This window comes from Apis cerana, linkage group LG7, assembly GCF_029169275.1.
Source record: "Apis cerana isolate GH-2021 linkage group LG7, AcerK_1.0, whole genome shotgun sequence".
In the NCBI taxonomy this organism is placed as follows: Eukaryota; Metazoa; Arthropoda; class Insecta; order Hymenoptera; family Apidae; genus Apis; species Apis cerana.
The window spans coordinates 13,548,292-13,566,589 of record NC_083858.1 but is presented as its reverse complement, the minus strand read 5'-3'; the positions used below and the strand labels follow the sequence as shown (position 1 = coordinate 13,566,589).

At 43.0% G+C, this 18,298-nt stretch overlaps 1 protein-coding gene across 4 annotated transcripts in view; it reads right to left on the bottom strand.

Annotated features, from left to right (window-relative positions):
• Positions 1-18,298, bottom strand: part of LOC108001537 (nuclear receptor coactivator 6) — a 170,578-nt gene that overhangs the window by 57,225 nt on the left and 95,055 nt on the right. For all 4 annotated transcript variants that reach the window (XM_017062572.3, XM_017062573.3, XM_017062574.3 and 1 more), the window contains 5 exons: positions 3,602-3,979; positions 2,577-2,889; positions 1,371-1,622; positions 1,071-1,225; positions 39-947 (listed from right to left, as the gene is read on the bottom strand). In XM_017062572.3, the coding sequence (XP_016918061.2) occupies positions 39-947; positions 1,071-1,225; positions 1,371-1,622; positions 2,577-2,889; positions 3,602-3,979 (2,007 nt within the window). The remainder of the gene's footprint in view (positions 1-38; positions 948-1,070; positions 1,226-1,370; positions 1,623-2,576; positions 2,890-3,601; positions 3,980-18,298) is intronic.

Below are 18,298 nucleotides of genomic sequence, written 5' to 3'. Positions count from 1 at the left end.
CGGTCGTCGATGAAATTTGCGAAACAAGTCATACATACCTCGAAGTGGAGTCGAGTTGAGGTTGAGTAGTTGCAACGGGATACAGCTTGCGTTGATTTCGTTCACGATCCAAATACAAGACGCTTTCCGAATGATGTCTCTGAGGAGTCTGAACTCTGGCGCTATGAGCGATCAATTGTTTGCTACACGATAATCCATTGACCTGACTGACGTCCGACATCGACCCGTGTATAGGATGATTCCAATTTTCCGGGCTTTGGGGTGTCGTGTTACCGATTTGCTGACGTATGGGACTTTGAGGCATCGGCTGAGCCAACGAGCCGTACTTATCACCCTCGATCCTCATCGAATTGTCCCACTGCATCGACGCGGTAGTCCCACTGGACGATACTTGCGACTTGTCCACCAACGACTGTTCGTCGATACTCGATTCTTGCCACTTGCTCTCTCGCATAGCGGACGAAACGTCGGCCGCGTTGCTCGATGCGTTGCAATGATTGATCACAGCCGGTAAACTGGATCTACCCTGACTCTGTTTATTACGATCATTCATCGAAACTACTTGCCACTTGTCCGGCCATTTTTCACCTCCGTGTCTCCCCTTTGCGGTCGGTGACAATCCGCAAGTGGTGCTAACGTCGCTCATAGATCCTTGCCACTTGTCGCGACAACCGTTGTTCCCGGCCTTCTGGGATAAAACTCCACCGTTTACGCTGCTTACATCCGATAACGATCCGTGATGCCATCGATCCGACGTACGATCCTGGCGAGCCGGCAACCCGCTCGACACGCTTACATCCGACATCGATCCGTGCCATTTCAGAGTCTCGCTGCTCGAGGCGCTTCCGCTCGACGTCGTCACCACGCTGTCCCTTCCTTCTCTCGAGGTCGAGTCCTCCCAAGTGGATGTCGGCCTTTGCGCCACTGCCTCGCTGTCTCTTCTCAATCTAAACGTCAAATTCGAGTTCGAGTGTGAAAATACGAGGTCGTGAGCAAAGAAAAGAAAAAAAAGAAAAAAAGGAATACGAAGGAATAATCGTTGGTATAAACGTTGCGGATTTTAATCGCACCTGTCGAGAAACGGAGTGTTGGTCGTGGAATCGACACTGGACACGTAACTGTGATAACCTTCGGATTGTGCGTAGCTAGCTTGTTGAGAATGTTGCACTCTCGTGTATTCCTCGAGGCCTGCTTGCGTTAGAGTTGACTCTCTATAAATGTCCACCTACGAGGAGAGGAGAAATCTCGGAATCGTTATCCTCGAGATCCGAAAAGAAGAAGAAGAAGAAGAGGAAAAAGAAGAAGAAGAAGAAGAAGAAGAAGAAGAAGAAGAAGAAGCGGAAGACGAAGGAAGAAAAATGAAACGTTACCTGGGACACCTGAGGATCCACCTGATAACTCCTAACGTAGGCCTCGAGATCGGCATGGCTGAGAGTCTGAGCTGTCTGAGGTTGCTCGCGTTCGGGCGGAGAGGGGACCACGTATTCCGCGTCACCCAGAGCTTTGCCCTCGCGATCCACGCGAGGCCACAATCTCGGTTCCTCTTCCGTTATGTTGCCTCTGTTACGCGACTCGAAAGTCTCCGCCGGGATCTTCTCGCAGCGTTCCATCACCGTCTTCAACTGCAACAGGAAGACGCGATACTCGTTTCTTCCGACTCGCATTTCGAAATGGTTTGGCGCGTCTCTACCTTGAAGTAATTACGCGAGGCTGCGTAATCGATTGCGAGATCAGCTTCCACGCTGAGCGTAATTGAACTTAAACCGAATTCCGTTTTTTGTACCGCGAGCGAGCAGCCGCTCTTCCCATCGAGCGTCCGATTAATGCGTTTCGCTTTAAAATAAACCAGGGGCAGCAACGAGCTAATTACCGAAGCCGGCAAAAACCGAGACCAACTAATAAGGAAGTCCTAAATCGAGCAAAAGGAAAGCGGAGTGAATTACGGGGCATTAACGTTCCCCCGAACCTGGAAACGTTGGAATTCGCGTACGACTTGGTAAAAGGAGGAGGAAGGTGACACGGGAGGTATTCTGCTCGGCCGAAAACAGACCTCCTCTCGAAATTGCCGGCCTAATTTTCGTGCAAAAGTCAACGTGCAACCACGCGGCTATGTCGGTTATGTCACCGCGCGAGAACGAAAGGAGAGTGTGAGAGTGTGAGAGATTAATTACACGTCCGTTTCGTTTCCGAGCGTAACGCGATTTACCAACGTTTCGACCGTTCGTCGTGATTTTTCCCACAGTCGCGGGAACTTTGACGCGGGTCCGTCCAATTAAGCTTCCTTGGGCCGGTCGCGTCGCGCATCGTCGCGCCCCTTTCCTCTCCCCTCGTCGTTGAAAACACTTTGGACTCGTGGAACGGATTACGAAGAGCGCTCGAAATCACGAGAAGAAAACACTCAAATAAGTCGAAAGCGTTTCCCTTCTTCTCCTCTCCGTTGCGAGTGAGTAGTTTTCAATTTCGCAAGAATCTCAACGCGACGGAATGTTGCCGGTACACAGGAGAGGAGAGCGAGCACGTCGAATCGAATCGCGAGCGGTTGTGACGCGCATCCGATTCAGGAAGGACGTTCGTACCTGTTGCGTGAACGCGGGATTGGGCCTCTTAGTATGCGGTCTGGTGTACTGGGCAGGTTTCTCCTTCGGATAATTGGTGTGATCGGTCCATGATTTGGAACGATGGGATCCGCTGTGTCCCGACCCGTGAACATCCTCGTCGGGATGTCTCTCGGGCGCGCTCGGCCAGGATGGGTATTTCTCGTGGCCGGGCCCGTAGCAGACACCTTTGAGGCTAGACGCGTCTCGGACCGGCGGCGTTGGAGGCGGCGATGCCTCGTCTCTTTCGTTGAGAGGGAGCGTGTAACTGTCGAATCCAAGGCTCTCGCTATACCTGTTGGATCAAACGATTGGAGAAAATGTATCCTTTAACGGCCGCCTCGTGGATCGCCTCGTTCCATCTCTAAAAGATGGCGATCGATCGCGCGTATGGGAGCAATTATACGCGAATCGCGCGATCGAATCGTCGGGGCGTACTTACTCGCTCACTAGTATCTCTTTCTAGCCTCCGTTGTCGATGTCGTTCGACGCCACTTATCGACCAGATATACGTGGCCGATCCGTAATTTATGGAATAGCGAACAAGTTCAACGTAACTGGAAACGCGTATGATCGGACTATAATTGCGACGTCGTACGAAGACCTTGTCCCGTACGACAACGAGATCCTATGTCGTTCGACCTATCGCGAAATCTAAGTGTGTCGAGGACTGATACAGCGAACGTCTAATTGGCTGCCAAACGGTATCTCTTATCTCGCCCGCAAAAAGCTGCTCGATAAAAGAGTATGAGCGAGCGAACCGTGGAAACGTTCGTTCCTTGACACACGGGAGGACAGAAGAGAGATTTGAAACGATTTATTCTCGTCCCAGCCTAGACTGGCTGGGATCGAGAAATTCCGGAATTCGAAAACATTTTTAAAATTGCAAAATTCGAAGATCGAAAAGTTTGAAAATAAATTAATAATAAAATTAGACGGGCGATATCGAAAGGTCGAAGAAAGAGATAGTTTGCGATACGGTTAAAGGTGGATGGAAGGTCGGGTACCCGCTGTCGTTCTTGTAGCTCGTAGCATTCTTCTTGTGACTTTCGTTGTAACCGGGAATCGTGGCTTTCTTGGTTGCGTTGCCAGCCTCGTGCTCGTTGTCCGTGGATCTTCTCCCGTCGTTTCTTCGCCGATAATACTCGTTAGGAGGTACCGTCCTAGACGGGCTCTGCTTAAGGCCACCATACCCTTCCTGAGGATACGACGACGAGGTACTTTTGAAATTGGCAGCCTCGCTACCGTGGCCGTGACTCGCGTACTTGTACGAGGCCGGAGGACAGGAAGGTGGGCCCGGAGCCTCATCCTGGACTCGATATCCTGGTGGCGACGGCTGCAATTCCGTCATCGTGTAACCAACGTCCCCGCCATCCGGGATACACCTGCGCCGAAAAAAACACCTCCGTTAGTTTTTGTATCGATCGTTGTCGACATCGATGCGATCTAAGATTTTTAAGATTAACAAGATTTTCTAAATTTCACCGAATCTCTATTGCTAAAGTGAAAAAAAATTATCCGATCAAATTCGATCGAATAATTTTTCAATACGATTCTACGTACGATTTAGAAGATACGATTTATCTATCGAACTTTTCTTCTATGCTCTTTAATATTACATAATTACCATTCTCCATGCCGATAACCGTTGATTCATTGATTCTTATCGGTAATCGTATCTTTTTCCCCATGTTTTGATCAATGTTGTGTTTTATGCGCGCGAACCGCTATATATAATTTATATCTAAATTTGTGTCGTTTCGTCTGATCGAGATTTTTCATTTTTCGGAAGTAAAATTCCAATTTTCGGTTATATCTACACTTTAAATGTAATTATTTCTTTCTACAGAAGCGATTGCTCGCATTCCACTAATTACGTTCTATGGATTAATTTTCCTTGTTTCTCATAAATATTAAATGTTCAATTGTTTCGGAACAATTTATCGAGATATAGGAGAACCAAGTATTAAATACATTCCTGCCTCTTTTATCGTCAATAAGTGTTTTTCGTTTTTTTTTCTTTCTACCGGTTTAAGAGGAAAATACAACGAACAGACAGTTCTTAATTGAACGGTCAGAAGGTTAATCACGACGGTAATCGATCGATTCTGATGATCTATACCGATTTAAATTAAAATCATTAATCAGCCATTTTTGATTATGAAACGATTCTCGATTAACTTTCATTTTATGAATATCATCGTTGATCGATAATAATCGCGCGCAAATTATGATACGACGTTGTTTTCGCTACGATGTATCGTGTACAGGATGTTTCCAGTTATAGATTTAAAACGATGAAAACTGGGATGAAATATATTCGTTCATTTTCGAGCACACGCATCCCATAATTGTTCGAATCTATTTAATTTTATTCGAAAGTGAAATTTTATTCTTATTTTATCTTCTAGTAGTCTTCGATTACGCGAAACAATTACGAAAACATAGATTCTTCGAAATATAGATGTGAAACGATGATACGCTTTTCACGATTGTCACCGCTCTACGCCGATCCATTTGTCCGCGAAGAAATGTAGAATTAGAAACTCGCGACAGAAAATCGAACAGCATATAGGCGTGCCCGTGATAAAATTCTCGATTTAACCTTTCGCTCGCGAGATATCGAGGCGGGATGAATCGCGCCAATGCATGGCGTCTTATCGAGGAAATCGAGCGTCGTTGCTGAATTACGTGTGCCACAACGTAATTTAGCTTTATGGATAGGGTGTGCCAGCTAGGTAATACTACCTTACTAATGAGGATGAATGGATCTATGATCTCACCGTGAATTAGCTGAGATTCGAGAATTAATCGAAAAATTATGGAATAATTTTTAACTTTATAATAAATGTGGTTTATTTATATTTATTATGACATCTTTTTACACAACGATGATCATTTGTCGTTTCATCGTTTATCGACGATACAAATACAAGTCATATAGTCAAATAGAATTCACTCGTTCGTATTTCTACCTGTATAGTTTTAATCATTTGCTTGTAAACTTTTTATTCGTATTTTTCTTGATAAATTTATTATTTTTTTTTTTAGGCAAAAAAGAAAGAAAACAAAGAAAATTCCAGATCCTAAGTACGATTCGTGAAATTTCTAAAACAGGTTTGAAAACAACTTAACGACTACTATTACTATTACTACTACTACTATTACTACACTACACTACTAAAACCTGAATATCTAGTAAATATATCATATATTTAATACAATTCTCATATTCAATACAATATCTCTATCTAATTTTTTCCCACTTTTCCAACAAATATATCAATGTCTAAACACGTAAAAGCAGGATGTAGGTTGAATACACAGCGTGTAACAAAGCATTATTTATCACGAAGATTGCAAACGTTTCTCTCGATCGAGACACCTACGTTATCCGTTTGATCAAAAGGATCCAGATGAACTTTGGCACTTTACAAAGGATGACTCGGTCGCTTCTGACAAACGCGCTTGCGAACAGCCGCGAATAAACGATTGCTTTCATTTGTCGTTGATGAGAAATCGCTACCCACGTACTATTCGCCCCCGCGAGACTATTTCGTATTGACCGTCATCCGATGGAAGGATGTGGGTCAGCTAATTACCTCCGACGATTTGCGATTCGTCGAAAGATTTATATCATCGATTATATGATCGCATAATTCGCATAATCCGCGATCATTTCGCGAATCTAAATTGTCACAAAAAGACAAGATGAAAAAGTATATACGGATACCTATAAACGGTAGCGTATAAATATCCATCGAGATTCCACGCATTTCGGTATTCATCGAGGAAAAATAGAATTAAATTCGCGCGTTCTGGGACGGTCTGCACACATTCTGTTGCAAACTCTTAACTCGATTGCAAAATATAGAGAAACGATTTTGTAACGAGCGAAAGTGCACCGGTGCACCGTTGCGCACAGCGAAAAGTGACGATTCGAGAGTAACCGATCTATGGGACTGTTGGTAAATAAATGGGCCGAACCCGCATTGACGAGTCGTAACGACATATTAATAATGATGACGGAACGTTGCAGTGACGATACGTTGCGAATTCGACAAAGCGTTTGTGGTTAAGGATCGTAAACAGCGCGGAGTAGCAGCGTTTAAGGCTAATAAATCGAATATAAAAGCGCACTATCAGGCTTCGTATACACCAAGGAAGGAATTCATGATCTTTAGCGTGCGTTAAATTGAATTCGTTATGGTGGGCGTGTCGGCGCCCTAGTTTCGCTTAATAAAAACCGAATCTGAATAGACACACGTGACAGACTTACGATCCTTTGGGATCCTTTGTATACAAATGTACCGAGAATTTTGATATTTCAACGATTCCGCGTGTTTCGAGTAATCTTTTTTTCTCTTTGTACCAACGAGTGGATCGATTTAATCTTTTTTTTATCTCTCAATATTGAACCGGTGTCGAACGAGTACATTTTTTTTTATTATCTTTATTTTTGTGTTATATTATATATTTCGTATTATATCGATTAAAAGTTTGAAAGTTGAAGGGGCTTGAATCGCCTAAGTATACAGCACATAGTCGTAAATCATTTCTCCATTACGTAAATTGTCTTTGGGAATGCGTAGAAACGAGTTCAATTACTAAGTTGGTCCCTTTGTATTCCGGAATGAATTGCATCGTGGCTGACAACAAAATACCTGATTCTCCGCAGTGGTTCTTAGCGATAGTTTAATAATAGTCCACGTAATCACATCCTACCGGATTCGCTGCACGCAACTCTGGACCGGAACGTGTAATTTATCCTGTCGGAACCGTCAAAAGTTTAAGCAGGAGTACGCGATGAGTAAGGAAATGGGAGAAAAATAAGGCCAGTGAGTTGTATATTTACAAATATTGATAAATTTATTTATTCGTTTAGAGAATGATACAAATATATTTATATATATATTTTTTTTTTTGGAAAAATAAATATTTTGATGTTCTCGTAGAGAAGAGGGACACGAGAATACGTTTGAAAAAAACGCATAGATTTTTTTTCGTTAAGTTGAATTTGTGTTAAGTGACAGTATGTATATCTGTTATGTATGTAAATTTCTAAAGGAATGTATAATTTCTTCAATTATCAAATATCGAAAATATTGATGTATTTAATAAATCCCAATCGTTATTTTATGTGCTAATACACAGTTCTTGATATTTTTTTTTCTTCTTTTTTGGGAATTCTTTTATCATTCTTCGATAATGATTGATAATTTTCGAATCTTAATCGTGCAAATTTAATGTTTCGTCAACAATTTGCGAACAATCGAAGAATAATTTGACGCTTTTATTCCGAAACCCTGTCTAAAAGTCGGGTACTCTAAAATCTCGATAAAACTAGAACGTTTTAATTTTATCATACGTGAAATTTTGAAATTATCGAAAATTATGTACTATAAAAAATTAAAAAGTTTTTACCTTTCCACTTTAAAAAGACTTTTACAAAAATATAGAAATATAAGAATTAAAAAGCGAAATGTTCCGGAATAGGATGAAATTTTTGCCAATTGTTACATCGACAATCTGTTTAAAAATGGAAACGAAATCTCTTTTGGGTTTCTAAATTATGAAGTTATGAAGATGAAGATCGAGGAATAGGAATTGGAATAGGAGTTGGAATCAGGTACAATAGAAGGAATCTGAATGGAACGTAACGCTCTCTGGAACGTGAACGGAATGCAGCCAAACTGGAGAAAAACACGTGGAGCCGAATCAAGTGGAACGAATCACGGTACACGATCGAAAACGATTTCACGATCGAAAACGAAAATAGATAAATTCGTGCGCGATCGGAATCGTTGGGCGAATCGTTTGGGCATAAAAAAAAATCGATAGAGGAAGAAAGTTCGCGTATATGAAATCGAATCTTTACGCGAATTGAAGAGTAAAAATACAGAGGCGACGACGTTAAAACTTGGCCCTTAAATCAAGGCGTTAATTGCCGGCCGAGACGAGGTGATGGTGTCGCCTCGAGTTTCATCGTGATAAATTGGCGACGATTCATCGGTAACATGCGCGTATTCGTCCTCGGGGTTGTTTCCTCCCTGTTGGCGCGCCGCCTCATCTTTCCTCACCTTCTTTTCCACCGACTTTATCGCGTCGCGTCGGATTACAAGCTCGCGAACAGAGGCGGATCCTCTCGACGCCGGTGGAAACGACTGTCGGCAAATTTGTTGGTCGGCTGCGTAATAAGTTGGCGGAATCTGCGCCGGTACGCGGTATCGCGTTTCCAAGGATCGAGAAAGGTTGAGAGATGTCGCGGAGGACGAGAGTATGCGCGACAGAGACACTAGGAAATTTGTCGTAGCGCTGAACGCGTGGAATGCCGGGAAATAGTCTTTGCGCCGCGATGAAAATCTTTCTTGCGAATCGACGATTCGTTTTCTTTGCTCGAGAACGAATTCACTCGGAATGTCGATTTTTATGTCATTTTTTTTTTATCTTTACGATATTTTAAAAAAACCTATATGTATATAGATAATCGATCAATATTAAAGGATAAAATCGATATAGTAGGACGGCTTAGAGAAATTTACTATACGAAATGCAATATTATATTTTCGAAAATTATTTATATATATATATATATATGTTATACGTATTTACGATTTTGTTATTTTTGTATCCAAATTTTCGAATTTCGCGATAACAAAATATATTCTTATTCGTAAGGAAGATTGAAGAAAGATGGATTTTTGATTTTTGTTGATCATGTTCATACATTTGTTGTTACAAAATTGTTGTACAAAATATTTTCTTTTCTCAAATATTTAAAAATCTTACAAATATATACACAATTCTTTTTCTTTGAATATAAATTTTTTTTAACAAATCCTGTATTACCGGTTATCGGATGAGTCACGTATAGAGGCGTACAAGTACCCGAAAATGTCGGATTCTCGAAAATATCTCGTGATTCGAGATCGTCGGAATTTCCCAGAATTTCGAAATTGTTGCTCTTTTAATTTTACAAACGAGTTTTACAAAATATGGAATATATAAAATTTTATTCGTAAATTTTTTTTTCTTCTTTTCTGGAAAAATTCTGGAGAATTTTGCCCAGAATCATGTTCAGAATCTTGAAATTTTCGATCTACGAGATTTTTTCGGGACCCGAATATCGGATTCCTGAGATATTTTCGAGTTCTCGTACACTCTAATATTATAATCTCTAATACATTACTAGATAAACTAGACGAATTTAATAAATCTAGTGCCAATTATCGGTTGTCCTCACGACAATTAAATAATAACTCTGATTAAATCGATCGATAAGTTAAACCAAAATCAGTTTTTGCGATCTAATTCGCGATTAATTCGTATCATCTTCGCTATATAATACTTTTTATCTAATATCATTATAGATGGCGAAGATATAGCATAGAGAATAAAATATCCACATGGAAAAGAGCTAGCCGCCGTTAATTTCCTCTATGACAGTCTAACTGTAGATGCAGCGGTTCGATTAGAGCCACCAATCAGGAAGCAAACATTTACGAATCTTTTATTTTCTTCTTGGGTACTGTTAACCGTCTGAGAAAAACTGAGTTGCACACGTATCCTAAGAATAGTAATCCACGTGTAATTACGATTACTTAAGCGCGGTTAACCGTGCAAACGTAGTCGTACGATAAACGATTACCCTTTGGTCACACTTTTGAAACGATACGCCGAATTAAATATCTCGCAGCATAGAGCAGCGTTGTCACTTTTCCGCTCTTCGTTCTTAGCTCTTCTTCCGTGATTATCCGTAAATCTTTTTAGCTCGGCGCGTGCTATAGAATAGCATAAATTTGCGTTCTACGTCGTATAACGAATCATATTTCCGTACCGCAATTTCGCGATCGATGAAATTGATCGATTGCATACTTGGATTAGAAAAAAGGAAGAAAAAAAGAAAAATTAATTTTCAGAAAGCGTTACGAATCTCGCCATGTTTCGCGCTGGACGAGAATTGATCGATGGAGAGGGGAGGAGAGAAAGAGAGAAAGAGAGAAAGAAATAAAGGGAGAGAAAAATGGTACGGACGAGCGGCTCGTGAACGTGATTCGCGTTACATCACGTAATTAATGCGGCCGGTACGCGCAAGTTATTCAAAGGAACGATCGAGAACGAGCGTTCGAGAGCCGGATTTTAATTCGATCCGGTAATCCGCGCATGTACTATTTTAATCGGGGTGCAGGCGAAGTATGGAATTAATGGCGGAGCGGGAGCATCTATCAAGCTTCGGGAGATAAAGATGTTTCGATGCCGATACAAATTCCGCGGTTGAACGAGTGAAAGTATCTCGACCGGGGATTCGCTACCCCGTATGCGTCATTAGTCGCGAGCATCGACAACATTGGCCAATTCAGAGATTTCCGCGAACAAAAATGTAAATTTCTTCTTGTGGGAATATCAATCACGAGTTGTATGATATCCTTTCGACAACGAGTCGAAAGGAAGCGAATTAATTTTTCTCTGTTCACGGTGTCGACTGATTTGAAAATTGTTCCTCTTGATCGAGGAACGTTGGAATAATCGGATTGCAATAATCGGATTGGTTCCGGTTTGGGATGCGATCGCGCGGTGAAAAGAATGGAAAGGAGAGGGATGGAAAAACAAGGAAGGTCGGGTTGCGCGGGTCGCGTTCATCTCGCGCGTGGACAGCGCGATGTCCGGGGAAAAAGAAATTGAGGAGGAATGCGGGAGGGCAGGTTGAAGAGGCGGGCGTAGAACGGCGGAGAGAGAGGACTTATCGTGTCCTCGCGTCTATTTCTCGATCGCTCCCAGCGGTAAATTGAACGCGAGCAAAACGACGGGACGTGGAAGGCAATTACCGGCGAAGACAGCGAAAAACCCAGATCGATAGACGATAAAGGAGGAGGGGAGGGGGTTTTCGTTATGACGAACGAGCGAGACGGCCGTGTAGTACGACCTGTACGGGGGGAGGGGTTCAGGGACGATGAAAAATAGAGGAGAGGTTCTTGCGAGGCGAGCCCGAACGGATCGCCGCGCCGGTCTACCGCCGCCGAATGATCGATAATTAACGTCCCCATCGAGGAAGACTCGAAGGGTTAACACGAGCAAATAACGACAACCAGTCTTAATCGCGAGTAAGTTCTTCTTATAGTCGAATCTTGTTTCAATTTTACGTATTTATCCATTTTCCGATAAATAACAAAAGAGGACGTAAAGATATAGAACGATTCAAACTTTCGGCCATGAAATAAAATTGATAAGAGTCACCATTTAAAGTGCGATATCGTTTCGATTTGAGTGGAAAAATTATGAAAACCGGATTACGAAAATATTTTTTTCTCGATTTTTCTCCTTTTCCACGCGCTGTGGATATCGCGATATGTAATTTAAATTTTCCGATTTCTTTTTCGAAAGAGAGATAGATCGATTTAGAATCGATCGCTTTTTACTAGAGTAGAAGAATTATCTTTCGATATTCGTATAAATTTGATCGAACGCATGGCATGGTTATTTTCAACGTTCGGTCGATTTCTCTCGAATTTCTCTAGAATCTCTCCTGGCTGCGTTTGTTATCGTAAGTTGGAATTATAAAACGAATATCAACGATTGGGAACGAGAGACGCGCATAAATCGTGGGAATAAATTATAGGAAGTGTTGGGAGTCCTTTTTTCTAAAATTTCTAATTATCCGAAGAGCACGATGGAAAAGCGAATTATAAATATTGAGATTGCGACGAGGGCGGAAAGGTGGGTTACGAAGCGAGGAAGCGTTTCTCGGGAATCCGTGGGCCGCGAAATGGAAATCTGGCGGCCGCGATTCGACTTTTTCTCCTGCTCCCGACCAGAATTATGATCCAGCCTCCCGAAGCTCGAATGCGTTGGCGGGCAGCAGGGCTGTGGCACGGATCTGCGTAGGCCCCACCTCGTTTCGAACGGTAGCTATCGTCTCGAAGGAAATGCAGGCTCGCGCGTGCACTCCGTCGAATATTCTCCGCGAATGAGTGAGTGCACACCCATCCATCCGTGGAACATGTCTCGAAGATGAATCGATGAAATACGATCGATTCTTCGGTGACGTATCGTACCACGACATCCGTATAGCGTGGAAGAATATAAATCTCGTTGTTTGCGAGAGTCAATTTTTTTATCACTTAAATGGAACAAATTCTAAAGGCTCTGATCTTCTATAATAAATTACTCGTTTAATTACTCGAATAAATTCGATATTATGAGAATAAAATAAGTGAAAGTGGTTGTAAAAATATATATCGTATATGTACGATACGTAGAGATAGTTTCAATTGCGATTCGAAATATTTCGAATTACCGTCGTTCGAGTTTTTAGATCGGGAGAGATACGTTTACGATTCGGAAAAACGGAAAACTCGATTCTTTCGGAAAAAATTATACGTCATCAGTTTGATCACCATCGAGCCGTTGATCGCACGTTTTTAATTCGAAGGTATCACTGTTTCGATTCGCGTGTGCGAGGTACTCGTAAGGCGAGTAAGTTGCACGAACCAAGGATGAAATTACGAGGAAAGTGTATCCACGATTAATCTACGATCCCTCAACGGTCGTCTTCAGACTTGTAATTTCTCGAAAGTGCCACCGAGTTCTCGTTTCTACTAAGTATAACAGGATAACGTTTCAATGTTCATTTATCAAGATACTTCGTGACTCCGTCGTGGCGGGCTACGATAACGCGTGTATTAATAACAATCGATTAACGAAGACGAAGCGCATAACCGGTACGCGCGTCGATAATCGAAGAATTGCGTGAGTAGGATATATATATATATAACTGTGCTCTCTCCCACAAACGGTGAGAAGATAAACTTGGATTCTTTCCAACGATCGAACGTGCATATTCGCACGGATTTTCCGATCGCGCGAAAATATACTTTTACGAATGCGCGAAACGCGGCTGATCGAATTATTATTCGCCTCTATTTTTATATCGACGAATCATCGAGCATTCGTACGGCGCGAGATCTAGTTTTCCGGTCTCGCGACAATCGTTAAGCAACGAGTCGAGCGCCAATTCTAAGAAGATAAAATGAGGATTAAGAACGTAAAACGGATGAAAGTGAATTTTTTTTTAATTCGAAACAGCAAAAGAAGACTTTTAGAAAGAAATTTATAAAAATTAATAGCGAGAAACGAAGACGAGTGGGTTCCGCGAGGCTGAAAGATTCGCAGTAAAAAAAATAATTTTAATATATCAAACTTTCACAATTTTGCCGTTGTTAAATCTCGTTAACTCGACGTATAATTTTAACTTCTCTTTCGAATGTTCTTCCCGAAAGTATCTTGGGTGTATCGAATGTGTTCGTAAAACATCAGCGAAGCGCGTTGCAAACTCGCAAAATTTATAAGAAAGCAATTTTACAGGCGTGTTACGAAAAAAGTGTTACACCGTTCGAGAATTATTCTCGTTGAGGCGCGTAAATACTGTTTTATTCTTCGGGACAGGATGCCGGGATGAAAGTTATTGCCCTTATTAACGCGATCATTCGCGAACCGGGATAAGGACGTACGATCGCGGAAGAGGACGAGGGTCGAGAGAAGGGAAACGACGACGCGGTGAAATACGACGAAACGGGCCAAGGTATGGATCGTAATTTTCTTCGGTTTGGTTCCTCGCTGGTGATCGAGGGCTCGTGTTCCCTTTCGAAACTCGGCTCTTCGGTGTTTCGTTCCACGGTTTATACGTATGAAACGTCGAATCACGCGAGTATCGCGGCGCTCCGGTCCATTCGATTTGACGAAACGAAAAATATATATGGAACAATTGCGAGACATGAACGATGATCGATTAATATCGATGATCCTTTCCTCGACTCGGGATATATCTCGTCGTTACGCGATCGCGGTGTTACTCGGATTTCGGAAACGATCTTCTATCGATCGATTTCTGGCGAGTACGAGACTCGCGATCAGATTCGTCGTCCCGTGAAACGCGATTGACGTTGATCATCGCGATCCGATTCTCGATCTTGGATCGCTCCGCTCGATGGTCGAAGCGGCGCGCCACCATCAAGATGAGATTAGATAGCCGATGGAGAGAAAAAGGGTGGCGGGATGGTGAAAAATCGAGGCGTCGCAATTTGTTATTTACCATTCTCCACGTTCGGTAGCAATTATTCCTCGGCGATGCGATTCGATAGCGCGCGGTCGGGTGCATTTTCATCCGGTCGCGCTGAATCAAGATCATCTATCTGCATATTTCTCGGCTGGCGATAGATCTCGATAGATCTCGGTGAGATCATCCGGATCGTCGATCGATCGCGTTTGAATTCGATCTCCCCTTCTCCCGATTCGATTCGATTTTCAACCTGGTTCGATTCCGTGTTTTCTTCGATCCTCGAGATGCTCGAAATTTCCTCGAATAGAAATTTTATTTACACGAATGAAATTTTAACGGGTTTCCGATTTTTGACAGAAAATTAGGGATAAACAATTAACGTATCGAGCGATGATTATTTTCCTTGTATAATATCCTTTTCAAATTAGTAATATTTGATGTGTGATTTTACACAAGATCCAGATTAAATATTAAAAAAGTTAAAAATGATCCGACTAACGAAAAATTATCTTATTTTTTAATTCAATTTACTCGTCGCGGTAAAGATATTCCATTTGTTGTAAATTCAAGTAGGTAAGAGCAACAAGCGAGAATACGATTTGATGGAAAAAAATTATGAAATTTCTCTCTATTTCTTAGAATGGAATATTATTCGCGTATTATTCGAGGAATTTCGATCGATCCGGTCGCGCATCCGGAAGAACACATTCAAAGGCATCGAATAAATTCGTCCGGCGGAATAGGTCGCGGTTGAAAACGCGGAAAGGCTCTCAAGATCGAGACAACAGCGCTCCTTATCTGCTACGTTCGGTGCGCGAGTGCGTGGAAAAGTATATATGTAACCGATCCACGGCTTCCCTCTTATACGCGTGTCACGCAAATGCGTACGCGAGGCACGTACGATTTCCTGGAGTAACGGCCCCGAGTCTCGTGGTGATTCGCGTTCCTCGCCTTCTTCCTGCTCTTGCACGTCCGCGAAAAACGCGAAAAAAGAAAAAATACTTATCGATTATCGATCGAGTCATTGAATCGGTGCTATCATATCCGATCATATCCGAGGAGCGTAAATATTTACTCGGACACACGTCGCTACGTATATCGCGCGTACGAGTTTCAATACTTGCAATTATATTGGAATAATTTTGCTTCGAACGGAGCGGAACGGCACCGAACTTCATCGATCGTCGTGGCATGGGCAAAGTGTTAATTAACGGATGGACAAATCGGTGGGGCATACGAAGGACGATAATAGGCGTAAAATAGGCTCGGTGCAGCTGCTCGATTCGACCGATATCGATTGATCGTACATGTGGAAGCGTCGCGCGTTGCGTCAGAGAATGTATATACTCGAGTACTCGATCTGAATTGCGCCATAAGCGATGCTCGCGGAATACAACGAGCAAGAACTTATTAATCAACGTGAAAAGAGGCGAAAGGGATGAACGATGCAGTTCGATCTTGTATCATATGTTCGTTGATTATCAGGAATGCGTAGAATGGTACGGTGTCCAGAAAGATTTTTATTCTTTCGGAGAACGAAACATGGTACATTGGTAGAAAATTGCTCGCTTGATTTGAAATTCTATAGTATTTATTAGGAATCATTGGACAAGACAGTGGATTACCAATCACGGAATGAAACAATGGACAAAAGAAAGAGAAGAAGAGGGAAAAAATGCGGAATCGCGCAGTGTCCATGGTGATATCGCTCTACTATCTTGCGTCCGGCATCGCAATTTAAATATTACACTCCCCGCATCGATGGGAATAAATTTGAAGAGGAAGGATAAATTTATTAATTGCTATAAGTCTCGAGTTCGCCTTTGGCTAACTCTAGCTTCCTTATCGAGAAAAAGGAGTTATCGCGGATGACGTATCGACCGATCGATATCGTCCCGCTGCGTAAGCAGCGAGTTATCGAGCTAGTCGCGTGCTTCATCGCGTCAAGATCGAGGGGAGGAAAAGTGGATGCGAGATCGTACCACCTACGGCGACCGCGTTTCTATACGCGAGAGCAATCAAAGAGCGCCGATTCCTTGGATGCTCGTTCCCTGGATGATACGGCTGGAGAGCAGCAGGATTTCTTGCCTCGGATGCCTCGTTCTAGCGAGAGGACAACGTGAGTTACGTCGCGTCCGACTTTGTACGAAACGAACGATGCGATCACGATTCAGGAGCGTGGATGCCCTCGTTCGTTCGATTCGACGAATTAAGCAAGCGATTCGTCGATAGGTAGACCTTGATGATTCGTCGACTCCCGACGATTCTGATGCAATCTGTCTGTAAGTTGCCGTTGAACGAGCCAACTCTTCGATACAGATCTCGACCTCGTTGTTACGAGCGAAGAAAAAGAAAAAGAAGGAAAAAATTGCAAAAATTACGAAATATTTAGGAAATCGTCGTTTGGAAATAAGCGAGTTAAGATATAGAAAAGTCGAAGTCGATCTTGTTTAATATTTCTCGGATAAAGAGAAACATAGAAAAAAACCTCGACCTCGTGATTCGGAATATTCGATATACCAACGACCGTACGAGTTCGTCGTAAAATCAGAAGGAAAGTTTAAAATTATCCTCTGTATCATCGGGTGAGAATTTGCAACAATTTAAAAAGTTGAGATAGCGTTTCAGAAGGTGGAAGAATTTACAAAAGAGTTAAAAACGCGGAGAAATTAGAAAGAAAGAAGTAATACACGATCGTTTGGTCCGGCGTTGAAATCTCCGGAGACACGAGCGCGCGGCGATTCCAGCTTCGGAATTGAGCGGATCCCCTGGTTGACGAGGTACGCGGTAATGAGCGGACCGCATCGGTTATTCGCAGGGAAACCGTTCGACTTGGAAGTGTGGTGGTGGTATACGTGGTCGAACGAGACGACGATAGGTAGGGTCGTCGAGAGGGCGAGAGAAGAGAGACCTCGCGCGGATCGAGGCTGGTGGAAGGGACCTCGTACGACCGGAGAGAGAACCGGTCTTCCCCCCGCCCCCCGCCCGCCCCTCTGCCATTGGCGTAGGACACCGAGCGTGGGTGCTAACCAAACCCATCCGCGCTTTTTGCGAGAAGATCCTCTTCCACTGCCAACGCGAGGCCCTCCGCTGTTGCTCCTCGTTAGCGGCCGATCGATACGGATCGGTATCGGACGAGGCGAGGAAAATTTTACGAGGAACGTGCCTCTGCTTCTTTCCACCTCCCGTGGGTGGATGAATCGGATGCAATTACGATTTCTTCCGCGGCACGGAACGCGTTGCTCGTTCTCCTTTCTCCTCTCTCAGGTTTTTTTCGCGCGCGAGAACGCGCGAGAGATGGACTTTGCCACTTCGTAAACTGGATATCGCAAGCGAACGCGTAAAATCGCGAGGAATCGCGATACTTTTTCCACCACGGATCCTCTCCTTCCCGTATTTCGGTCATTAACCTCGTAGCCCTTTCGCGCGATGCGAGCTCGATATACGTACACGCGGTGTACGAAAAGGCCGCGAGATCGAGGCCGCGTCTGATGCATCGTTCTTTCTTCCCGCTTTTTTCGATAATAATTTTTTCTTCGATAGTATCGGGCCTCCGATAAATACGGGTGCCAACGTATTCCATAGATGTGACGATGAAACGAAAAAAAAAAAAGAAAAGAAAACGAAACAGAAAGGAAAGCGGACCGCG